We start from the raw sequence: 25,987 nt of genomic DNA, 5'->3' as shown, positions 1-25,987 counted from the left end.
TAAGCTAATGGCAATGTAAATGACAATGCCATTTATTTATCTGTTTTCAAAACCAACACATAAATACAAATTTTGTCATTTACAATACCAATAGCTCTAACTTTTCCAAAGGCGAAACCATTGCATTGTAAATGCTTGTTGGTTAAAGTGCCCCATACCGCGCTTTAACTTTAATAGTGGCCGCAGACCTTTCTTTAGGCACGGCTCGTCTAAAGAAAGGGGCGAAGCCTCTGTTAATGTGAAAGCGCAGCATGGGACGCTTGTAAACAACAAGCATTTGCAATCCAGTAGGTCTTGAATTTTGGAAACTTTGACCTATTGGTATTGTAAATGACAATGCCTTTTATTATCCCAAGTTTTTTAAACACAAATAAAAGGCATTATCATACAATGCCAATAGCTCAAAATCTCGCAATTGCGAGACCTATTGCATTGGAAATACTTGTTCCATTTGAAAGTAAGAGTACCAGCACTTCTCAGCAGTATGTACACTGGGACTTTATCAGGGTACCACTTGATGGGGGCTTTTACTCATTGCACTACTGACACCCATGAATAGAGAGACTCTTTGTTAAAGCTAGACCCCCTACTTTTATAAAGATGTCATCATGTTGCAGTGCCCCCCCTGTTTAAGGTTTCTTGGTTGTTCAAGGAGACACGTTTATTTATTTATGCCTTTTTATATAGCGCTGACTTTACCGGAAGGTGTCAGCGCTTCACAATAGGAACAGAACTGATACATGAGGAGAAGATTACAAGTGAACAAATTACAAACGCAAACGTTAAGTGACATGAGGCAAAAGTGACAATTGTGAGCAAACAAAATACAAGAGGTAGCAAACGGTGCATTACAGGAGGAAAAAGTGACGTGTGCAGGTTACAAAAGCGTACAAAGTACAAGTAGAGGTATAGTACTGCAATATATGGCAGACACTCAAACACAAGAACACACGTTACGTAGGCAATGGTGGCACTTGTGCAAGTATCGAAGTTCTCAAAAGTTAAGAACTCGTTAGTAAGTGCGCGCGCCCACGCCTATGAGAAGCTCGAGCACTTTCAGCAAACCAGGTGAATAGAGGCCTCGACTGCTATGATGAATGTCTTGCTCAGTGGGTCCGGGCCAGACAGTGGGAGGCGCCCCGCCCCTGGCAGGGTATAAGAGCCCAGCCCCGCTCCGGAGCAGCGCTGTGCAGACCACGTCCTCCCCCGGTGCAGAGCAACGAAAGAGCGCAGAGCAGCCATGGCTACCTACCAGGTCCTGGGCGCGCAGCCTGTCTACAACCCGGTATGTACCACTCCCTGCTGGGCGGCCGCACCTACCGCTCCCTGTCCCTGGGAGCAGGATGGTACCTCCCGGAGGGCATCCTACCCCGAGGGGCACCTCTCAGTGCCAGCAGCTCCTCTTCCAGAGGGTTCGCCTCACCAGGGAGGCACCAGCGCCTTCTGGACACCTTGGCAGCGCTATGACCTGACCCTCCGGGGTAACCCCTCTGCCCAGGAGCGCCTCACGGTAGCAGCACTCCTGCCACAGGGGCACCACACCTTGGCAGCACCACCCTCCCAGAGAGGTGTCACTCCCTGAGAGACACCTCACCCTGGCAGTCCCGCTTCCTGAAAAACATCTCTCCCAGGAAGGCACCTCTCTTCTCGGACGCCTGGTTTGCCCCCGTATAGATAACTTTTATTTAGTTATATATGTTTTTCTCAACATTCCACTGCGTCCTCTCTAGCCTCACCCCTCTCTTTTCTCCTACCTCCTTCCCGCACACGTCAGCCCTTCGTCCAGCCGCTCACCCTTTTACCCTGCCCCCCCCCACAAACATTCTTCGCTTCTCCCCCTTTCACCAGTCAGCCATGCCCTGCCGCTCCACCCTGGCACTGTCTACTCACCCACACATCCTTCGACCACTGGATTTTCCACTCCTGCCCCCACCCCTTAACGCTTTCCAACAGCTCATTATTCCCAAGTAGTCACTATTCCGCCTTTCATCCCTCAACTCGTGTACTCGCCCTCGGGCCATCCGCTCCCTCCCGCGGCCCCCATCCACCTATCGCGCCCGCCTCTCTCACTCCTCTTTCCTACTTCTCTCGACCCGCTCGCCTGCGCTCCCCCCCCCCCCATTCTACCCGTCAGTCACGCCGACCAGCACTCTCGCCTATCCGTCAGTCCCTCAACTTTCCACTGGCACTGAGCCCTCACCTATCCACCCTTACGGTGCCTATTACTACCCCAACCATCTCTTCTTCACCCGCTTTTGTTTCTTTCACTGTCCAAATCTGCACTCCTCCTCGCCCACTGCTCTTTCTTTCTCTCCCTTCTCCAGACAGTTCCCACCTCCCGCTCATCCGTCCAGTTCCTTCCCGTCTCCCTGCACCTCACTGTTGTTGCTTTTTTATCTCTCCACCCTGTTCCCCATCCCCAGCCTCTGCACCCCGCTCCCGTGTCTCACATCCACCTCACTTTTGTCTCCATCTTATCTTTCCACTCTCTTCCCATCTCTCACTCCCTCCAGCCACTTCTCACCACTCCACCCCACCCTCCACTTTGTTTCCATCCCGCACCCCTTCACCATGTTTCTACCATGTCGCACATTCACCTCATGTCTTTCTCTCATCTTCCCCCCTCTTCTCATCCCTCACCTGGCATCCACCCATCTTTCAATTTCACCCTCTCCCGTTTCTCATTCCCTCCAACCTCTTCTCACCCCTCCGCCCTGTTCCCGCCTCGCACCCCTCCACTTTGTTTCCATCCCTCACCCCTGCCCCCTATCTCTCACCCACTGTTATACTCCAGTCTCCCGCTCCACTCCTGTTTTATCTTCACCCACTGTCCGAGTTCCTGTCTCACAGCTCCCTATCTATTCTTTCCTTTTCTCGCCCTCCTCTCCTGTTCCCATCTCTCACCCTCCCTAGTTCACTTTGTCCCCCCACCCCGTCACTTCACCCTTCACAGGTGTCGTCTCAGTGTGTTACGTTGACTGGCTCCGCAGATCGGTCCTCCCTGCTGGGTGGGGTGGGGCCCGGGTGGGGTGGGGCCCCGCCCCCTGGCACCTGGCCACATTCAGCTCGGGCGTGCCCTCCCGGGTACCTTTGTCTTTCAGGTGCTCCCGGGACTCACCCACCACGCACCTCTTCCTGGGTTTCAACTCTCAGGTGTCACAGCACCCCCTCCTGCCCAGGCAGGGCCCCTCCCTGCCTCTCAGACAGGGACAGGCCTGTGAAAATGGCGTCTGTACTCGCAGCCGCGGACACGCCCGCTGCCCCGGGAAAGTTTCCCATCCACAGGCGTGAGTCATCCTAGGGTTTAGCAGAGAGAGAACCCGGGAGGGGCAGGGGAGCGACAGGAGATGGAAAGAGGGCGGGACAAGGGAAGGAGGTAGCGGCATTCAAGAGGCGGGGGAGAAGAGGGAGATGTGAGCGAGGAACAGGCTGGAGGGAGAGAAAGTCTGAGAAACACTTGGAGAGATGAAGGGGGTGCGGAGAGAGGTCCAAGGTGGAGTGAAAGAGAGAGTACAAAAAATTTAGGGTTGAGGGATATAGATTTATGAAGTACAGCTACACACGGGTGTGGAAGAAAGGGACGTGCCAAGGTATATTGAGGCCCCTGCCCCAGCAAACTGCGACACGGGGATTGTGGAAGTTACACTGTGGTACCAAACAGTTAATAATAAAGAAGGCGAGGCGGGCAGCGGTGCAAGAGATACAAAACGTGATTCATCTTCTGACACAATCAGACTGGCGGTCTCCTCCGCGCTCGCGGTATGTTGGCAGGCCGGGCTGGCACCGTGACAGGCCGCGCCCAAGCACGGGCCTGGTCAGGAGGCCTGGTCTGCCACATGGTGCGAGCCCACCCCCTTCAGAAAGCTCCATCCAAGAGTACACAGGCCCGCCTCCCGCTTCAAATCGAGTTTATACAGCGGGGCGATGTGTAAACAGTCAAGACCTGACTTGTGAAGGACGTGCCTGCCCGAACTCACTCTTTCTTCAGTCAAGTTTTTTTCAATTTTGCATCCCTGGATAAAGAAGAACTTATTATTCACACATCCCGCCTTTACACATCATATATATGTAAAAAAGCTTGTATGCTTTTACCCAATGTCGCACAGATTTCCTTCGTGGAAAGGTGCCCTGACTTGTGGTACTACAGCAGGCAGAGGTGTAACTAGGGTGCCAGGGGCCCCAATGCAAGAAAAGAGAACGCATCACCCCGTCCTTCCATGGCCTGGTTTGGTAATACGAATCAGCAATAAGTAGGGAGCAAAAGACCCTTTATATTGCTGTGCCCCGGTGCCACTGCACCTGCTTCACTGCTGATAGCTATGCCTGTGGGTAATGCGCACAGTGCAGACCCCGACCCCAGGTAGAATAGATTGGGGAACGAATTGCTAATTACCTAAACATATACAGTGAAATGGAATTATTTACTAAAGGTTTGCGCAGGGGCTCCACCTCGGCATTGGCCACCGAGGCTCTCACACTTGTCATTATGGCCCTTGTCACCTCCCGTATTGACTATGCCAACTCCCTGTACGTGGGGATCCCTGCTTACCACCTTCATCGGCTTCAGCTGGTGCAAAACCAGGCGGCCAGATTGGTCTTTCAACAGCCTAAGCACCAACATGTCTCGCCCCTGTTGAGGAGACTGCATTGGCTCCCAGTAGCCTCCCGATCCATTTTCAAACTGGGTTGCACTGTTTTCAAGTCACTCCTTGCCCTTGCGCCAGCTTTCACCTCCCTCAGTCTTAAGCGCTACATTCCCTCAAAGAATCTCCGGTCTTCCACTCATAACCTCCTAACGGTCCCCAGGTTCAAACGCAAAAAGCACGGAGGCTCTTGCTTCTCCTTCCTTGCCCCCACAACTTGGAACTCCCTTCCCACTACTATCCGACTCTGTCCCAGCTACACTAGTTTCCGTAAACTACTCAAAACGCATCTTTTCCAGCTAGCTTACGAATAATTCTCGCTGTCTACCCTCTCTGCTTTTGTCTATGAGCGCCATTAAACCGACTGGTGACCGTGCGCGGTAGAAACAATTTTAACATAACATAACATAACATAACATTCTGTTGCTACCAACCGTGGGCAGTGCCCCTTTTCCTTGTTGGCATTGGGCGCAGCGGCAACCTTGCTGAAATATTGCTATAAAGGTGACAAAGCTCAAAACTTTAATATCAGTTAAAGCCGTTCACAGTCTGTCCATGCGTTTGGAAGATACTCATGTTGGTCACAAAGAAGCATTTTGGGACTCTGGGAAGGGGAGAGTTGTGAAACCTTTGAACTATGGGCCTGATTAAGCAGGTGGTGAAACCGCCACCGGCAGCCTGTCGGTCTCACCACCATGGACAGCAGGTTAAAGCTCGCCACATTACAATGGCAGGCATGTCTTTGGCAGTCGGGAAGACCGACCATCACGGTTCCGACGGGTTTAAGGACCCATCAGACCGTCGGAGGCGAATCATATCCCTACACAGGGCTTTAAGTGGGATGAAAAAACTGGGGGAGTCTCAAAGGGGCGTGGCCAGTGTAATTAGGGGCGTGGCTTTAAAACACTTACGCAAAAAATCTGTGCTTAACATAGTGTTCCGCCCGACTTGTATTTTGCTGTTTCTGTCATGGCATCCAGATATGTGATACAAGTAACTTCATACTTACAACAAGTAAGGACTATTGGCTTTGTCAATGGTTCTTAGCTGCATAAGATAAATAAGCTGCAACTATGGCTTGTTAAATATAATATTGAAAAAGCTTCCAATTAAAGCCCTGGTGACCCTACCACAATGTTGCTGCTCTTTCAAAAAGAGAAGGGAAATCCAGAAAGAAAATGACTCTTTAAAGGATTTCCCTTCCCCTACAACGCTCACCTGGCATGATGTCATGCAGTAACTTCTCCACTAGTGAGTAGTGTGGGCAGCCCACATCGATGTGCTTGCTGTCTCGAAACGGGTCTCTATCGGGCTGTTTTGCGCCCTGACACTTTTTTCCAGACTGCAGTGACAGCAAACTGCTGTCACTGCAGTCAGGAAAAAAACGGACCGCCTGAGCCAGGGCTCAAAACAGAGCCCGATAGAGACCCGTTTCGAGGCCCCCATCAACCCCTTCGCTGCGGGGTTATTCCCCCGCTGTGCTGGGGGGAGGGGGGCGCGCACAGCTCCCGCATGCCCATGAAGAGCTCAGCTCGTCATGATGCACGGCGCTCCTGTGCTCATGATGAGCTGAGCATGCTCATGACGAGCTCAGCTCGTCATGATGCACGGCGCTCCTGTGCTCATGACGAGCTGAGCTCGTCACAGTTGCATTGGCGCCCAGGGAACGTTCAGCACAGCAGGGGAATTCTCCCCGCACCTGAGCGTTCCACGGGCCATGACGAGCTGAGCTCGTCATGAGCACCGGAGCGCCATGGCTCATGACGAGCTGAGCTCGTCATGAGCATGGGAGGGGTCAAAAAACTGCCGGTGCTCAGACCCCTTGAGACCCGGCCCACTTAAAGCCCTGTCCCTACAACGGTGTTGGTGCGGATTATGACGTACCTTTTTCATAGTGGGTAACCTGCCATGAAAAGGCAGGCGGAAAGGGACTTTGGGGGCCTGTAGCAGACCCACGTTCTCCCCCTGGACCCTAGACATGGGCACTGGGGGGCACCTATGGTGCCCCCTACATATCCCTGCACCATGTTGCAGGCACCGCATGGTGCCTGCCAGGTAGTGCAGGGATATGTTACATGTCCAGTTTTTACATTGCGGCGGGTGCGGCAGCAGCAACACCCAGGCGGTCGCAATATAGGCATTGCGACCGCCGTGGTGGCGGTCTCATTGTAATTACCCTTATAGGACCGCTGCCTTGTACGATACAATGGCGGACAGACTTCAGTCCGTTTGCCATTGTAATCAGCCACTTGATTCGGTACAGTAGAGGCAAGTGAAATACCTATACCTCAGTCCTCAACCCATGACAGAGTAGCAGACACACATATTCCTGTTTGACCCCACCCAGGGCAGCTTAGTGCAGTCATCAGCTCTGCCACAGGTTGCAATCAGCATCCATGCCCCATAGGCACCTTAACCGGGCAGTACTACAGACTCCCTCAAATGAGTATGGGCTCTGTCTGAACTTCCCAGCACCCATCATGGCCGTCTGAAAGTTGCATTGCTCTGCTAGTGCTCTCATTAGCCTGACTCTGGCTCCTTGGAGGCTGGGCCTATCTCTGTGCAGCGCTTCTCTGGGATACTTGTACATAACTCTTCTCTTTACCCGTTCCTTCCTGTTTTGTAGTTGCATTTTATTGCCTGAACACAGCCAACTTGGAAAAGGAGTTACAGCAATGTACTGACAAAGTTACTGTATGCGCTGGGCCCAGGTGGGCGATGCTGATGTAGGAACTCCCGGAGGAATGAGGAATCTCAACTGAGGGATCAGCACAAGTTCATTCTGCATGCTGTGTAAGCTAGGTGCTATATCAAAGCACTACTAGGCCGCTGCCCAGGGCGCGCCCGAAAAGGGGTACTATATTGCTCCATCTACATAAAAAATTGCGTTATTATCAGGGGAGAGGGCATTAACTATAGGGTACTTTGAAACACAAATCCCCCAAGGGAGCTTTGGAGAATTTAGGTGTACATTTGGTATTAAAGTGAATGGATAGCCAGACTGTGAGCACTGGTGACGCAAGCCCTTCACAAGGGTGGCGTAACAAGAGCCCCCCGCAGTGCTGGGGGCACCCAAGCTCCAGAGGGCCCCTCTGGCAGTGTGCACAGGCCCCTGGCCAGAGAGCTGCTGACTGGATCCGGTTCGTGCAGGGGGCCCTCAATTTACTTTGCAGGGGGCCCCCCTCAAGTTTTGTTATGCCTCTGCTTCAGAAGGGTGCTAGGGGCAGATTTACAAGCCCCTTGCGCCACTTTGGCGTCACTTTTCCCATGTTAAAAATGACGCAAAAGTGGCGCAAGGGGCTTGTAAATCTGCCCCCTAGTTTCTTAGCTTTAGGGGTTCAGAGCTCTCAAACTGAGCTATTGGATTGTATGGACCACACTGAACTGCGGGTAGTAATGGAGGTGCCACAGTTCAAAGGTTTTGTAGCTGCCTTGTATGTGGCAGAGGGGACTTTTGAGGGTCAATTCTGTAATGGAACTGGCCTCTTTGAGATGCAATTTAACAAGCATGTTTGGGGTGTATCTTTAGGAAGCGGTACAGCACACTGAGTGCCGGAAAAGATGGACGAGCAGGGCTGGTATTATGGGAAGGTGATCCTCGATTGCCACCAAGATTGTTATAGAAGCTGCAAGTATAGGGGTGGCAAAATATAATTTATATTGCCCCTGCTATCGAAATCCCATGCCCTGGTGGTGTGTTAGAGATTCAGGCATACTGTGCTTGTAACCAGAGGAACACAGACTATTTCCCTACGTCTAGAGCTCAGTGGCGTAGCAAGGTCAGGTGGTACCCAGTGCGGAAAATTTATTGTAACCCCCGGCTTGACAAAATGGCAAAAATTTGTGTTTAAAACACATATTTTTTGCCATTTTTTCACCCCCCTCAGTGATTTCTTGTCACCACAGGCTTGACAAAATAACAAAAAATATGTGTTTAAAACACATATTATGGCCATTTTGTCACCCCCCTCAGTGATGACACCCGGGGCGGCCCGCACCCACCACACCTCCCTTCCTACGCCACTACTACAGCTCACCCGTTGGGAGGCTTGCCCCATCTCATGATTGAGTTAAATATTTAGCGGAGGCACACCCTTTAAAGAAAAAACCCTAAAATTAGTCTAACCAGTGAAATAAGAATACCAGTCCGAGGCCAAACCATACATAGGTCAGCTTTTCAGATTTGCTGTTGATGGGGCAGCCCCATGTGCAAAGATGTCCTTTTCGCATGTACATAAGATGATGAGCCCCGCCTACTGTTCTACATTGCCAAACATGGGTGGTTGCCTAGGTTACGAGTAAGCTTGACCTCTGGGACAGCTCCCCAGCCAGTCTCCTGCAGTATTTCATCTTGCTCAAAACCATCAATGTTGCTAGCTGCACACCTTACCTCTCCTAGCATCCCACTCCCTCCCAAGCCACCCAGTTGGCAGGGTACTGACCGAGCATGCGTCATTCTTTAAATTACTTCTCCATGAATTAAAGGCAGTTCACGATACCTGTTACATTACGTGCAAACATGCCCCCAAGCTCTTAAAACATCAACCACCTTTCAGTTCCTAACCACCCATAGCCACATATAACTTTAGATCCTTTGGATTAGAATCCCCCTAAATATGCTTCTCGAGTGAGCTTTAGACGGATTCCTCCCTTCCAGCAGTTATGCCCACCTTTAAGGCCCAGCTGTATTGCACGGGTATGCGTGGCCTGGTGACACACTCTACCCAGACTTTAGTCCTTGGGTCTCAGTCAATTATATATTATTTTGTACATTAAAACCTCTAATACAAATTGTATCCAATGTTGTGTCATTATGTTGCTCAATTCACCACCTGTTGCCTTCACCACTGATATATTGAGTCATTTTTGCTGCCACTGATTTAATCTTGGTATTGCAACCAGCTTTTCCGGAGAAACTCTTACAGCTAGATTCATGAAGCCGAAAATGTCTCGCAAAGGGCCAGAATCTCAGAATCTGGCCCTTTGCGAGTGCAATTTTTGCATTTGGGATTCATCATCCCAAATGCAAAAATCGCTATTTGCTAATTCGCATATTTGCGAGGATTTGCATTTAAGGAATCTCTATTAGAGATTCCTTAAATGCAATTCATTAACCAATTTTAAATTGCGAATTCGCAATTTTTGGCCGCTATTTACCACAAAGTCTGACTTCGTGGTAAATAGCGAAAAAATAGAAAAAAGCACTTTAGTGCATTTTTCTCAGTTGCATGTTACACACACACATGTCCTTTGGACATGTGTGTGCGCAACACCTGTGTAAATTTGCTTTTCAGGGGTGCTACAGGGTGTCCTTTGGACACCCCTGGCACCCTTGAAATCGCATCCTTATTTGCGATTAGCAAATTGCTAATCGCAAATAAGGAATAACTCCCCATTCATTCCTATGGGCCTGTAGGCCCATAGGAATGAATGGGGAGTTATTCCTTATTTGCGATTAGCAATTTGCTAATCGCAAATAAGGAAGATGTAGGAATCACAATTTTTTTCAATTCCTACATGAATCCCGTTTTGCAAGTCCTTAATAGCGATTCCTTATGAATCGCTATTAAGGACTCGCAAAACGGGTCTTTGATGAATCTAGCTGTTAATTCATTAAATTAACAAGTGTTGTGTTCTTTATGCTGTTTCAGTCTTGCTAGTTTATCCAAGGGATGGGAATGGTGCACTATTATGAGCAATTTAAGTTTTGGCTACACAATTTTGCCAAATTGGCAAGATTGGAAACGTTGCAAAGCCTGCATAGTTTAACCTCCTCACAAAACTTCTCCTGAAAGTGAAAATTCTTTCAATAAACGTTGTAAAGAATATTCCTCCACAATCTCCTTGTATTCAGACTAGTCGCCCAAAAAAGCAGTTTTTAGCTGGGATTTTGCCTGCAAACCTGAACAGCGCAGGAGTTTTCCACAACTAAATCTTTGCAATCTGCAAAAGTTTGAAAAGAACATCATGGATCTTAGGAGACAAATCATCCCAATTGTGGGGTCTGGATCTTCAAAAACGTCCACCAAACCAATGTTTGTGTGTACTTGCCATCCATATTACGAAACGTTCAAAGGTCATTGTTGAGTTCCTGGTTTCTCATGCTCAATGGGGATCACTGTCCAGTGCCTGTTGTCGGGCAGTCTGTGGGTTTTTAAAGCAGATGTCTCCAGAGGAGATCGAGATAGCACGTATTAATAGGAGGCCAGCTGTAGTTGGTCAGAAGGCTGGGCTAACTTTCAAGAAAAAACTCATTATTTCTTCAAGAAACCCTCACTCACCCTAGTGGTGACATGCTTCATCATCGGGTCCACTAGGGAGATCGAGTACCTCCCGAGTGTGCTACGACGCCAGGAGACTGCGGAGCAGGTTGTTGTGAGAGTGAATGTGAAAAAAAGGGTGTAGTTAAAAATGTCAGCGGTTGTCCCAAAAAATCATTTATTCGCTGGTCAACTTGACATATTAAAAGTAAAAGCTATGTGCAGGGAAACTATCCACAAGAAATACAGGTGTTTCCCTGTTAGGGGAAGGTCAACATGTTTCTGCCCTTTAAGTGTGTGAGTTTACAGGGCTTTCGTCAGGACCAGTAAGTGGGTGTTACCTCAACAGGTATAGGCGCGCTAAGGCCTACCCTGCTGTAGGTTGTGAAAGTTAAAAACAGTGGCACTATGTGTAAAAATAAGTGCGTGAAAATACAAACCAAAAGGCTTGGGGATTTGCCTCTATTGCGAGGAGCCCAGAAGTCTGCAGGTAGGTAAAAGACAGACAGACAAACAAAACACAAAACACAAAAATGAGCAAATGGTCATTAATGATCATGGTTTGATGCCATGCAACTTAAGGTGTGGCGTGATACGTGCTAACAGACCTATCAATGGCCGTGGTCGGGGGGGATCACGTTGTAGAGTGGAAGTTGTGCCCAAGACCCTTGGTGATGGGCCTCAACTAGGGCCAGGGTAGTGTGACCTGGCGCAGTAAAAATAGTGAGGTAATGCAACGGGGGCTTGCAGTGCTAAGTCCGTCCGTGTGGGAAGCCAGGTAGGCTGCCCATAATAGTAACATTACCTATGGTAAGAGTACGGAGAAATATTCCCCGAAGAGTGATGTAATAAAACAAAGCTACGTAATAGTAATGCGCAGCCCTGCTGGCCGTGAATTAGAGAGCTTAAAGTGGCACACTAATTGAGAATATCGGTGGCAGAGTCCTCACTTGTATTCAGTATGAACCACGCCCCATAGATTCAGAGGGGGGGTGGGAGCGACAATGGCACACCCTGTCAGGGTAAAAACAAAAACACACACAAAGGAGAGTTCAAGGAGAGTAGGCAGAAGCTCACACTCAAACACTTAGCTTGTTAAGATGTCAGGTCGCTTGTACATACGCCCGCAACGCTCAGCACCCTCTCGGCACCTAGCTGTCCCCGCTGGATCTCGTGGATCACGAGCGAGGAACAAGCCCGGCGCTAAGAGAGGGAGGCGTCGGGACGTCGTCCAATCACGAGCGTTGACTAGAACGAGGCTTGGGAAGCAAGCCTCGCGTCGTCGCGTGCAGATCACTGTCGCACGCCGTATCAAAAACGAGGCTTGGAATGCACATTGGGTGCGCATGCGCGCACATGAACAGAGTTGGAACCAGATCGAGGCTTGGCACGCAAGCTGCCGACCGGGATACTAAAAGAGGCTTGGCACGCAAGCAAAAGGACGGACCGGCTGAATGGGTCATAAAGCAGAAGTCCGCTATGATAAGGTGTTAAAAATCACGCTAAAATAAATTGACACTGTGGGTGGGTATAGGTTCATTGACAGTTAGGAGATATACCAAACAAGGTGTTGGAGTACCCACCATCAGAGATATAATTAAAGGGTGAAGAAGTTATGCTCAGTCATATTTGTGTACTGTGGGTTGTAACACGGGGGTACATTTATTCAATATGAACGGCACACATAATCCACGAGATCCAGCGGGGACAGCTAGGTGCCGAGAGGGTGCTGAGCGTTGCGGGCGTATGTACAAGCGACCTGACATCTTAACAAGCTAAGTGTTTGAGTGTGAGCTTCTGCCTACTCTCCTTGAACTCTCCTTTGTGTGTGTTTTTGTTTTTACCCTGACAGGGTGTGCCATTGTCGTTCCCACCCCCCCTCTGAATCTATGGGGCGTGGTTCATACTGAATACAAGTGAGGACTCTGCCACCGATATTCTCAATTAGTGTGCCACTTTAAGCTCTCTAATTCACGGCCAGCAGGGCTGCGCATTACTATTACGTAGCTTTGTTTTATTACATCACTCTTCGGGGAATATTTCTCCGTACTCTTACCATAGGTAATGTTACTATTATGGGCAGCCTACCTGGCTTCCCACACGGACGGACTTAGCACTGCAAGCCCCCGTTGCATTACCTCACTATTTTTACTGCGCCAGGTCACACTACCCTGGCCCTAGTTGAGGCCCATCACCAAGGGTCTTGGGCACAACTTCCACTCTACAACGTGATCCCCCCCGACCACGGCCATTGATAGGTCTGTTAGCACGTATCACGCCACACCTTAAGTTGCATGGCATCAAACCATGATCATTAATGACCATTTGCTCATTTTTGTGTTTTGTGTTTTGTTTGTCTGTCTGTCTTTTACCTACCTGCAGACTTCTGGGCTCCTCGCAATAGAGGCAAATCCCCAAGCCTTTTGGTTTGTATTTTCACGCACTTATTTTTACACATAGTGCCACTGTTTTTAACTTTCACAACCTACAGCAGGGTAGGCCTTAGCGCGCCTATACCTGTTGAGGTAACACCCACTTACTGGTCCTGACGAAAGCCCTGTAAACTCACACACTTAAAGGGCAGAAACATGTTGACCTTCCCCTAACAGGGAAACACCTGTATTTCTTGTGGATAGTTTCCCTGCACATAGCTTTTACTTTTAATATGTCAAGTTGACCAGCGAATAAATGATTTTTTGGGACAACCGCTGACATTTTTAACTACACCCTTTTTTTCACATTCACTCTCACAACAACCTGCTCCGCAGTCTCCTGGCGTCGTAGCACACTCGGGAGGTACTCGATCTCCCTAGTGGACCCGATGATGAAGCATGTCACCACTAGGGTGAGTGAGGGTTTCTTGAAGAAATAATGAGTTTTTTCTTGAAAGTTAGCCCAGCCTTCTGACCAACTACAGCTGGCCTCCTATTAATACGTGCTATCTCGATCACACTCACGCCTTACTGACGGACACTCTTCCTTTGTTTTTGTATCTATTGATTGGGGACTAAGAGTGCCCTTGAACCCTGTCTCTCCCTTTGTTGATCGGTCTCCAGAGGAGAACCTGGGCCTTGCAAACTTCACCCTGTTTTGTTGGTCAAATGTGACTGATGGTCACTTACAGGGGGTGTAGACAATTTAAAGTCTGTGGGAGAGTGGAGCAGCCTGCCACCATCACGTCATTTCGAGATCGAGGCTCTAAGATGGCAGGAGGGTTGCGTCAGTGGACATGGGCCTTAATTCTACAAGTCGGAGTAGACTGGCCGGACTACCTTAGAGTATTTATTTGATATTTTTCCAGTTGAGTTGTTGTGCTTACTCCATGGTTTTAAAGTACCTGCCAAGCAGGAACTCTCGTGTACAGGTGTGTGGGCACCATTTCTCTCAATCCTGACCTGCTTGCTACGGCTGAGGCTTTTAGAGCATTCCTCATCTATCTGTTAGCGTCAACATATCAATGTCATGTCTGATTGCACGTTGTCTCGGTCTCTGTAGTACACCCATGTCTCTATGCCATCCAACCTTTTGTTACTGGTGTTCACAGTTTCAGTATTTGTTGTGTAAGGAGATTTTGTGTACATGATACAGGAGGCCCAGACTCCTCCTACACCTTTGATCCTTGATCTAGGAAGTATTTGTTTGAAACCAGGCAGGGTCTCCTATAGACTGCCACATGTATTTTCCACAAGTTACCCGAGCTACATAAGTGCAATCAGAAGCTTTATGGCCTTGTATTTAGATATTTATTTTGCAGAATATCGCATAAGCTAATCTTATTAACTATTCCAACAGTTTCTGTCAAAATCGTCTCATGGAAAAGTTTTATTTTAAGGTTGATCTTTTCTTGTAGTAACTCTGACCTTTTGCAGTAGGAGTCCACTTTGCCTGGTGTTTCAGACATGATCTTAAATAGATGAGCATTCAAAATGTCGCACCAGCCACTCTGGCAGCTTGACGTACACCGGACACGGCTCCCACTCATTGACTAGGACAAGTGCGACTCGCAGGTCCTTTTGCTTTCCTCATAGAGCTTCTCCCCTACACAGGACAATCTCAACTCCGGACCAGATCTTACCATCGACGCACCTCTTAGAAATATTCCTAGAAACTACCTTCTTATCAACAAATTGTTTGCCCCGAAGAAGCCCTTTGTCTGGGCGAAACGCGTTGGCTGATTTCGTTCCTGTGCATACTACAAATACATCTGACAAATAAAAGAAAGATACCGACACAAGAACAATTTCGTCAGTCTAAATATGTACATTTGATTTGTCCGTTGTATGTTGCCTCTCATCCACAAAGTGCTGCACAGTCAAAATGTGACTACACTGTATAAAAACTCTTCCTCTGACCTACCACTGCCTTTTGTTAAGTGTTGTAGAATGATGTGTCATCTTCCCTTGGTACCTTGAGGGGTCTTGCAGTCTGGTGACATCAGCGCCTGCTTTGCTGTCCCCCTTTTCTTGCAGTAGAAGTGAAAGTTGGACTAAGCTCTATCTACACTTATAGCTAAGTCGGTGTCTATACTAGTATTTATAGAGGCTTGGCATTGAGCGGGTTCAGCAGTCAGTGCAGCCCTTTGCGCCATGTTACCCAGGGGGTTCCTCTGCGGGTCCTTTGGTGAGACCAATGGATCGTATGAGACCTAAGATCTACACATGGCACTGGTTGCACTTCAGATGTCACCTTCTGAAGCCTTAGAAGAAGCCTCCTTTCAACTGTCTGTAAAAAAACAACTGGGTGTTAGTTGCTTTTGTTTTTGGTTGGTGACTAGGGTAATTGGCGTTACTAATAATGTTTCTTCTGTCAATTCATGCTCATTGGCCACATAAGTCGCGCTCCGTTTCAGTCTCACGCAAAGATAACACTGCTCATATGCTACACCGGTCCTTCTGGCAAGGAGGAGAGAGCCCCTCATTCATTTGGATCACGCAGGACCTTATGGGTCGTTCTTGTGTAGACTGCCTCTGTTTCTAATTGTGACAGTTTGTAACTTTTCATCTTATAGGCGAAGGGTGAACCTGATCCCTCCCACCTTGAGTAAGGGCCTAAGATTACTCTCTGTTGGACATGTAGCTGTCAGGCAGGGTTGGGGCAGAGAGAGGAATCAGGGTAGCTCCATTGCGCATTGTCATCACATAGTTCTCTACTGGGCCCACATTTCTGATAAAACAAGTAGATAGACGGGCAGAAAGACTGTAAGGCCAGGTCTGGGCAGGATTGTGATTGTGATTGAAGGCCAGTGGCGGCTGGTATTTAATGGCATTGGGGAGTGTGTCGCTTGGGGCAGGAGGGAGGAAATGGAAAAAAAAATTAAAACACTTACCTGTTGCCGCCACCTCTCGTTTCTCTTTGCCCGCTTCGAGAACAGGAAACAGGAAGCACCCGGCTCCAAGGATCCCAATAGCCAATCACAACGCTACAGCATTGTTATTGGTGTGAGTGCAGGAATGAGAGGCTGGGCATGAGAAGAGGGGGCGTGGTTTCGGCGCCGACCGGGATGGCTGCGTGAGCGAGTTGCTCCGCGCCGAGTCCCGTCTTTATCCTGTAATACTTGGCCCCGCACTGCCTGGCGGCTATAACCGAGCTTCGATAGGGTCGCTGACCCAGCGGGGAGCATTTGATCCTCATCGGGACCCTGGGCGCTGAATGCGGGCGGACCTGGCGACCCGACCAGCGCGGCCGGAGAACAAAGGCAAGATGGCGGACCCACAAGAACGGGAGCTCTGAGAGCGGAGCGGTGTAGGGCGCTGGACCGGCTGAGGAGCCTGGGGGGCCGTCGCGCAGCGGTGCGCAGGTGAGAGGCCCGGGAGAGCGGGACCGGAGTAGCGGAGGAGGCGGACGGCGGTAAAGACCTGGTGCGAGCGGCGCCCCTCCCCCACCTGCTTCCCCGAACGGCAGGAGAGCGAGCCCTTCACTCGCGCTGCACCGGTGGCGGCGCGGCTGGTGTGTGAGCCCGACCCACACTTGGGGGCATTGCGGTGGGACCACTGGGACACAGTTCTGTGAGGCTAGTTGGCCGAGTGCTGAGGGGGCGGCCGCCCGAGGCGATTGGGCGCCCAGTTGGACGCAGGAGGGCGCCAGGCCAGCGGAAAGGCGGGCGGACCCCGCGTGCGCTGAGGCTTGCGGGGGACGGTGCCACCGGGGACGGCGAGCTCAATTTGCCCAGTGGGGCGGACCCTTGACTGTCTAGCTCTTGGGGAGGGCTTGCACCCCGAGCCTTTGCAGACTTTGGTGGAGCATTAAGTGTGTCGTTGGAGCGGCGCGGAGTGCATTCTGGTGGCTGGCGACCGAGTGTTGGGGAGGGGCGACCAACGCCATCTGCAGATCGGAGAGCTGTGCACATTGGGGCCTGCCACTGGGTGATACCGGGTGGCCCGAGAGACGGAAGAGGCAGGAGGACTGCAGCCGCCGGCCGTCGTTGGAGGGGGCTGCTCAGGTGGCGCGTTCCCCATTGTTAAGATGGCTGCGATGGGGGCTGGCCTCGCCGCGCTTCCTGAGCGGGGGGACGAGAAGTCCGAGGCCGCGGATGGCGCTCTTCCAACGGAGCCCTCGCCGCAGGAGTTGAGGCTGAACCGCCGTCTTGATGCAATACTGGCCGCGATCACTACCACCAAGGATGAGCTGCACCAGGATATTGCGCAGGTGGCGACGGGGCTTGGCCTGCTGAGAGCAGACCACGCCAAGCTCTCTGACCGAGTGAAGTCCAATGAACAGCTGCTCCAGGAGCTGAAACCGGCGGTGGTCACGGCGGAGCATAAACTTGACGACGTTATCCATCGACTGGCGATTCTGGAGCGTCGAGCAGAAGATGCGGAAGGACGCAACCAGCGGAACAACGTGAGGGTGGTTGGGCTTCCGGAGAAAATCGAGAAGGGTGATGCGGTGACCTACTTGGAGGACTGGTTCCGGACAGTGGTAGCGCCGGAGGGCCTATCCCCCTTCTTCTCCCTGGAACGAGCGCACAAGATGCCCGCAAAGCCTCCCCTGGAGGGCCGACCACCCCGACCGATGGTGGTTAGGCTGCTGCACTATAGAGATCGGGATCTGCTGATCCAAAGGGCGAGGGACCATGGGCCCTTCCAGGTGGACAACAGCAAGGTGACGATATTTCCGGATTATACACAGGAGGTGCAGCGGTGCAGGGCTTCTTTTCTGTCGGTGAAGAAAGAGCTGAGGGAGGAAGGGATCCAATACTCCTTGCTTTTCCCGGCCAAGCTGCGGGTCATCCTTGACGACAGAACTCACTTTTTCCAAACGCCTGATGAAGCATGGTCCTGGTTGGAACTGTACCGTGCGGGGACGGATCGCGCACACAGGCCCGCCAGGGATCGGCAAAAACCAACCAAGGTCAGGAAATCGCAACGCATCCGCTCCCGGAATAGGCGCCAACGGGCTGAACAAGAGGCGCGCATGCTGGCCGACAGGCGGAGTGCTCTGGAGGCCACGGCGAGCATCATGGGATCTCAGCGGGATGACGCTTCTAGAGACTCGGCTTCGGAAGGAGAAGGAGGGAAGACCGGCGACGAAGACTCGGAGGTGGGAGGGGCATCGCGTCCGGAGGTCACCCCACAGACTGCTGATAACATGTTTAATGAGTGAAGCTCGGGGCCGATGACCAATACTGGGATGCCTATAGGGGCGGACACTCCTGACTTCTGTTGGACTGCCAGGTATGGGGCTGCACTAGCAGTAGGGGGCTACGGGTGCGGGGTGATAGCTCTGCTGTCCTGGTTTGGGGCTCCATAGCCTTCTTTAGACCCTTAAGGTCTTCTGTGGTGTCGACCACAGGTTAGCGTGATGTGTTGGGTGTTTAAGGTTTGGAACGGGGCTGAAGCTGGGTTATTAGGCCCTGTCCTGGGGAGGGGGTTACTGAGTGTTAGGGGTCTTGTTTTTTGGGGATTGTTCAATTGCTGCAATGCGGGTAACATTGATTGTTTGAGGGGGTTGTACAATTGCTGTGATGCGGGTCACACTTATTGGCGTGCGCCACTGTTGGGACTGATGCTCTATGGGGACGTTACCTAACTTGAAATGTGTCACATGGAATGTCCGGGGTATTCGAACTATGGTTAAGCGCCACAAGGTACATGCCTACTTGGTGAGGCGGGGTATTCAGATTGCGATGCTTCAGGAGACTCACCTGACACAGCAGGAATGTGGGGCATTGCAGAGGAGGTGGCGGGGTCAGGTGTTTGGCACGACTTACTCAGCATTTGCCAGAGGGGTGTTAATATGGATCAGAGCGGGCACGCCATTCCAAGTCACGAGTCAGAAAATAGATCCAGAGGGCCGTTATGTGGTGGTGGAAGGACGGCTGTGTGGTAGGGAAGTGGTGCTGTGTAACATTTATGCCCCCAATGCTGATCAAGCGCATTTCTTTGAAGGTTTGTCGCGCTCACTGGCGTATTATTTGGCGGGCCCTATATTGTTGGCGGGCGATTTTAACTCCATTTCGGATGTGCTGTTGGACAGGTCACACCCGCCGTTGGTGGATTCCCCAGTGCGCAGACTTGCGACCCATAGGCGGGACTGGCAGAAGAGGTGGGGCTTGGTGGATGTATGGAGGGCGCAGCACCCCGAAACTCGAGATTACTCCTACTTCTCAGCGCTGCATGATCTGCATGTTCGACTGGATTCGGTGCTGTGTTGCGAGTCTCTGGCGAATGTGGTGATTCACTCTGAGTACTTGTCTAGGACCATTTCGGACCATAACCCACTGCTGATTTCTGTGCAATGGCAGCGGGCGAGATCGGCGGTCCCTACGTGGAGACTTCGCCCGGAGATGCTGGATGACCCGGCGTTCTGTGACACGGTCCGACAGGGCATAGACGACTACTTCGCGGTCAATGCTGGGTCGACGGCGACTAGAGCGAATGAATGGGATGCGATGAAAGTGGTGGTGAGAGGGGTATGTATGGGACGATTTCTGACTGTGAGAGGGACAGTGCTGAATGACCTCGCGAAGGCGGAGGAAGTGTTGAGGGGGGTGGAACGGCGGCGACCCGAGAAGCCGGAGCTGCAAGACAGCTTGTTGCGTGCTAAGGAGGCAGTAGCGACTGAGACGGAGAGATTGCGGTGCTATGATTATAAGTTGTATGCGGTGAAAGTGCATGAAGAGCGGGATAAAGTGGGCACTCTCCTTGCGAAGTTGGCTGATCCGAACCCTAGAGGATGCCCGGTTATGAGTGTGCGACAGGAAGATGGGGAGGTGGTGTATTCGCAGTCAGCGGTCCCGGGGCGCTTTCAGTCCTACTACACGGGTCTGTACGCCAGCCACCTCGAAGTGGAGGCCACGGACATTGGTAATTACTTAGATCAGATCCCTTTGCCGGTATTGGATGAGGAGGGAGCCCGGGATCTAGGGGGCCCCGTCACCCTAGCGGAAATAAGAGGGGCGATTAGTCATATGGCGCGGAACAAAACCCCTGGAGTGGATGGATTGCCGATCGAGTTCTACGCCAAATTTATGGAAGTGTTGGCGCCCAGGCTGCAGGTTGTGTATGCGGAGGCGAAACAATTGGGGCGGTTGCCTGACTCTATAACGGAGGCGCTGGTTGTGCCCCTGCTGAAGCCAGGCAGAGATGCTTTAGATGTCTCTTCCTTTCGTCCGTTGTCTATGCTAACTGTGGATTACAAGATTTTGAGCCGAATCCTAGCCACCAGGCTCCTACCACTGATGACCTCTTTAGTGCATAGGGATCAAGCGGGATTCATCCCCTCTAGGAGCACTTCGATGAACATCCGTCGGCTGATTGGGGTCATTGACAGTGCAGCCACGGCGGAACCAGGCCCGGTAGTGCTGACGGTTGATATTGAAAAGGCGTTTGATAGTTTGGAATGGGATTTTCTAGATGGCGTGCTGTTGAAGTTCGGGGTTGGGGAAGGGTTCAGGGGCTGGACGAGAGTGCTCTATTCTTCGGCTAAGGCGCGGGTGCGGCTGGGGACCTTGGTCTCCTCGGTTTATCCGGTCTGTCATGGCACGAGGCAGGGCTGCTCGCTATCCCCTCTGCTCTTTGCTCTCGCAATGGAACCGCTAGCAGCGCAGGCGAGAACAGGAGTTGTTTACGACGGGATTGCGCAGGGAGTTGACTCGCATTATATTTCGTTGTATGCCGACGACTTATTACTGTACTTGGTGGACTCTGGAAGGGCTCTAGAAGGCGCGGTGGACATGCTGGGCAGGTTCGGGAGGCTTTCAGGCCTCAGAGTGAACTGGACTAAGACTTGCGTGTTTCCGTTGCGGAAGACCACGCTCTGCCCGCAGCTCACGAGGCCAGTAGTGTGGGAACCCTCTTGTTTTGTTTACCTAGGAGTGCGCATCTACCATGAAGCGGCGGACCTCCTTGAGGGGAATGTGGGGCGCTGTATTCGAGCACTGAGAGGCAGCATGGACTTCTGGGCCTCTCTCCCGCTATCTGTACTGGGCCGTGTAGCCCTGTTGAAAATGGTGGCACTCCCGAGGCTCCTTTATTATTTTAGAACATTGCCGGTGTGGATCCCGCAGGGTATCTTTCGGGAGCTGAAGACGTTGGTGACTGGCTTTCTCTGGGGCCACGGTCGCCGACGGGTGGCATTGACCACCTTGATGCGACCCAAGTGTGAGGGAGGGATGGCTGTCCCCGACTATGAGTTATACTATCTGGCGGCGCAGCTCCAGGTCCTGACGCAGAACGTGGCCAGAGTATTCAGGGGGCCTGAGGATCACCGGGGGGTCGGCATTCAGAGGCATGTCTTGTCGTCCATCGTGATGCAACAGAGACTGGTTAGTGGGGACCTCACGATGGAGGAAAGGACACTTAGAATGTGTTGGAACAGGAACCTGAGGAGGGCTGGGAAGCGCCGGCCATACGCACCGGAGATTCCGCTGGGAATGCTCACTGCCTTACCGCACGGAGGTGATTGGTCTCAATTGTTGGCGTGGGAGGACCTGGGTTTGCAGATGGTGGGAGACCTCTATGTGGACGGAACGTTGGCCCCGTTCCAGACCTTGCAAGAGCAATTCGGCCTGCCGAGTGGTACCTTCCTGTTGCATGCGGCGGTTGTCGCGGCTATGCAGAGGCATTGGGGGGGTGGATTGGCTGAACCGGAGGTGACCGTGGTGTGCCAATATGTGGTGATGGCAGCGGGCACCGTCAAGGCGGTGACCTGCCTCCACAATCGGATGTTAACTGAAGGTCTGGCCCCGTTAGTTGAGTTGAAGTCGCGTTGGGAGACCAGCATAGGTAAACAAATCCCGGACTCCGTATGGGGCCAGGTGCTACACAGGACCTGGAAGGGGACGAGGAATGCGAGATTCCAACAGGTGCATTTTTTCGTGCTCCATAGGGCATATTTGACCCCAGAGAGGTTGCGCCGACACTTCCAGGTGCTTGATGCCATGTGCCCACGATGTCTAGGACCTGCGGTGGATCTTGACCACATGCTGTGGGGTTGTCCGAAATTGGGGGACTACTGGTCTGAGGTAGGGGACCTCTTGAATGCTGTCACGGATCGGGAGGTAGACTTTGACATGGCCGCTTGCCTGCTTCTTTGGTTCCCGCACACCAAAAAGACCAAGGTAACGAGCAAATTTATTGGGTTGGGATTGATTTTGGCACAGCGTGAAATCACTTGGCATTGGAAGTCCAAAGAGGGGCCGTCTGTACGGAGGTGGAGGAATGAGTTGGTGAAATGGTCGGGCTGTGAGAGTGTGTTACGAATGCGCCAGGCAACTAGAACTGGTATCGAGAAGAGTTTGGAACTGGCACGGTCCTGGGAGCTGGTGGTGCAAGCGTTAAGGGACTACCTAACTGAAGGCGAAGACACTGATCAGCTATAGGAAGGGACTCCGTGTGACTACTTGCTTATCGAAACTTCCTGATAGTTGTCACCCTAGAGCAGGAAGGGGATGGTGGAATCCGCATTCGCAGCAGTTGAGGGGGAGGGTACCGGGAGGGAGTCGTAGAAGGGGGTGGTTTGCTGGCTAGCGGCAACCTCCCGGAACCGGGTGGCCCAGGAAGGTAATCATGATGTTTAAGTGACGTGACATTGGAGTGGCCGAGGACTTGATGGAGAGGGTGGGTTGGTTGTTTCGGGATAAAAGCAGAAACGAGGTGCTACACTTGACCTGTGCCCCGAATGGGGCACGCACCGAGGTACCTACAGTGAACTGACTCATTGAAGCGCCGCCCAGCCTCCGGGATGTGGGCTAATCGGCTGTGTATTGTACTACCATCGCACTGTATGCTGGGTGCCGTTGGTGTCGAGGTTGGCTTGCTGGATATGTTTATTCCTGATTCTGCAATAAAAATATATAAAAAAAAAAAAAAAATGAGAGGCTGGGCATGTTCTGCACCCAGGTTGTAATGCAGCCTGATGCAGAACATGCAAAGGGCGAGCCGGCCAAAGCGTCTTGCGCACTTGGAGTGGGCAAACCACTCCTGCCATGCTTAGTGAGCAGAGCAGCCCCCTCCCCAACCCAGCTAAGCAAGGACGGAAAAAAATGATAACAATGAGTTATTATTATTCACTGTTGAAGGCGTGACACTACCTCCCAATGAGTGACACTTGAATTGCCTATACTAACTTATACTAGAAGATCTGCAAAGTTAATAGCCAAGGAAGCATATCATATGCTATAGACATTGAAATGGAAACTGCCCCTCCACTCAGTGCTGCTCTTAGAGGCTGTGAAACCTGCACCATGGAGTTAACTGCATAATTGCTTCAGTATGGATTAAGGAGTTGCCCACCCCTCGACCAGGATTATCTTGCCCAGTACAACTCTTTAAGCAATATTGCATTCTCCAGGTTGAATACAAAATGGAGTAGCATGTAAGTAAAGATATCTGTTATGATTGTGCTGTGGGATGGCTGTTTCATCTGATCAGGAGATTCCATGGAGTGGTTAACCACACAGTTTTGGGAGTGGCACTATATTCCAACTGGAAAAGTTGACAGCTTTCTTTGTGTGCTTGTGCAGCCTGCGCGTCTGTGTATAATAAAGTCCGTTTCAGTCAGGTTCCGCCATTATAAGAAGTTTGGCGAGCTTAAGGGAGTCCATTTTGCATTTTCCAATGCAAGAGAAAAAGAAAACGTGTACATTTATAACGGCAGGGGCTAGGGGCAGAGTCAATCCGGCTACTTGATCCAACTCTCTCTCTCTCTCTGTCTCTCACTAATTTATTTCAGCAATGTGGTAAATTAACATCGTTTGCTTCGGAGGAGGCGTGTCTAGATTTTTCCACAGCATTGAGGGAAACATGATTTTCTGAATGTGTAATTCAACACAGCATTCCCTTCAATAGCAGTGTTTCCCATTGGATGCAGCAATGTCTTCAGCAACCCTTCACAAACACACCTGACCCAATTCGGATTATCAAATCGGCAAAGTAGGCACCGGCCTTTGGGCCCCACTCCTTTCAGGGGCCCCACGACAATGGATCGAAATAATATTGGTTTGATCTTGAAAGAAAATTACAATCAAGCAAGATAGAATAAAAAATTAATCAACTCAAAGAAACTAAAACTGTACATTAAAGACTCTATAGAGAACAAACTGTATTAATGTAATGTTCAGTTATGTGTAATAAAATTGGTTTCTTAAAATTGTTGGTTGGTAAAATTAAAAACGTAGTGGGAGATAATTTGCGAGGGGGCCCCTGAAATTTCGACTGCCTAGGGGTCTCCACAGGGTTTAATCCCGCACTGTTCTGACCCTAATCACATTTAACCCGTTCATTTCATCAGTTGACTCAAATCGCTGGGCGCACTCTTTGTCTACCTACCTCATCCGGTCACGGCCCACATAGTTCAGTAGAACAGGGGGTTGAACGCTTGATGCAATAATCTAAGGGGTAAACAAGCAACCTCTAAGCTGATACCCGGCAGACGACCAACTTGATGTCCTTCCAATATCAGGTCATTGAAGACCACAGAGCTGGGTGGTAATTAAACTATTGCGAATGTCCATGTTGTTTGTCATATATCGCTATATAAATAATTGACATATGAATAAGGCCTCTGTTAGTGGAAAAACATTTCCAGGGTGGAAGAATTCCTTTGTGGAGCTCAGTAGCAGAACCTCACTTCGTTCTGGCGAACACCTTCACAACTTTGACTTGTCCCCTCTCTTCGAGTATAGGAAATAAGCCAGGGGACATCTACATTTAGTAACTTGATGAGTCTTCTGAACACTTTTAAGGCGTAATTACATTTTTTATTGATGAGGATTCTAAAGCCGGGAGATCTACGCACGCATTTTCTGTGTTACACCTACATTTGAATGGCCAATGATTGGAAGGCTTTTTTCATTCCATTCACCCAAGTTTCATTACCCAACAAAAAGGTGAGGGTAAAATAAGGCAGGAGGGAAATGCTGCATATGGAGGTATGTGGACGTAAAAGGAGAAGTGATGCAGTGGTGCACACTAGACGACCTGGTTGTGCAGCGAGTCACATCCTGCCACTAGCCTCACCTTCTTCGAGCCCATCAATTCCCATGCCTGGGATTGTAATCACTTGCAAGTTGCATTTCAAGGACCATTTCAGATATTCTTTATGTCAATTTCTACTTATGTTATGTATCAGATGCAGTTCCTTTGAAATGCTTGTTAATACCAACAGACCCAATACAAATGAGTGTCAGAAAATGGTGAGGTGATGCAAGACTGGTGCAGCATAGGCCGTGGACGGATAATTTGACCAATAGCAGGTGGTTGTCTCATCTCTACCAATCTGGCTTTCTTCCAGGCTATTCCTTACTCTGCTGAGATCCTAGGAGGATGTCACCCAGGAATGATCTTCACCATCCAAGGCACTGCTGCCCCCAAGATGGAAAGGTAAGTGCACCCATAGCTTGGTTGTTTTTGTTTTTGCTCTGCGATATAGGTCGTCGCAGCGATACCAGTCTTGACATCGATCCAAAGGAGTCAACCTGGTTCTAGAATGATGCCAGCTCTGTCTTGCTGAGGCTTGTAAGAGTGTGGAGCAGCAGAGGAAATCAGCAACAAATCAGTAGGGATCAAAATAGCAGGCACCGATGCTACATTGAGATTCCCCTGTACCTGTCCATTTCTGGCGAGACATATTGGATCGATTGGT

At 50.7% G+C, this 25,987-nt stretch overlaps 1 protein-coding gene across 1 annotated transcript in view; it reads left to right on the top strand.

Annotated features, from left to right (window-relative positions):
- The first annotated feature begins 1,099 nt into the window (after positions 1-1,099).
- Positions 1,100-25,987, top strand: part of LOC144782058 (galectin-4-like) — a 37,585-nt gene continuing 12,697 nt past the window's right edge. The window contains exons 1-2 of the mRNA XM_078661200.1: positions 1,100-1,285; positions 25,637-25,725. Coding sequence (XP_078517326.1) covers positions 1,241-1,285; positions 25,637-25,725 — 134 coding nt within the window. The 5' untranslated portion in view covers positions 1,100-1,240. The remainder of the gene's footprint in view (positions 1,286-25,636; positions 25,726-25,987) is intronic.

This window comes from Lissotriton helveticus, chromosome 9, assembly GCF_964261635.1.
Source record: "Lissotriton helveticus chromosome 9, aLisHel1.1, whole genome shotgun sequence".
Taxonomy (NCBI): Eukaryota; Metazoa; Chordata; class Amphibia; order Caudata; family Salamandridae; genus Lissotriton; species Lissotriton helveticus.
The sequence above is the reverse complement of the archived record's forward strand: the minus strand, read 5'-3'. Positions and strand labels throughout refer to the sequence as shown.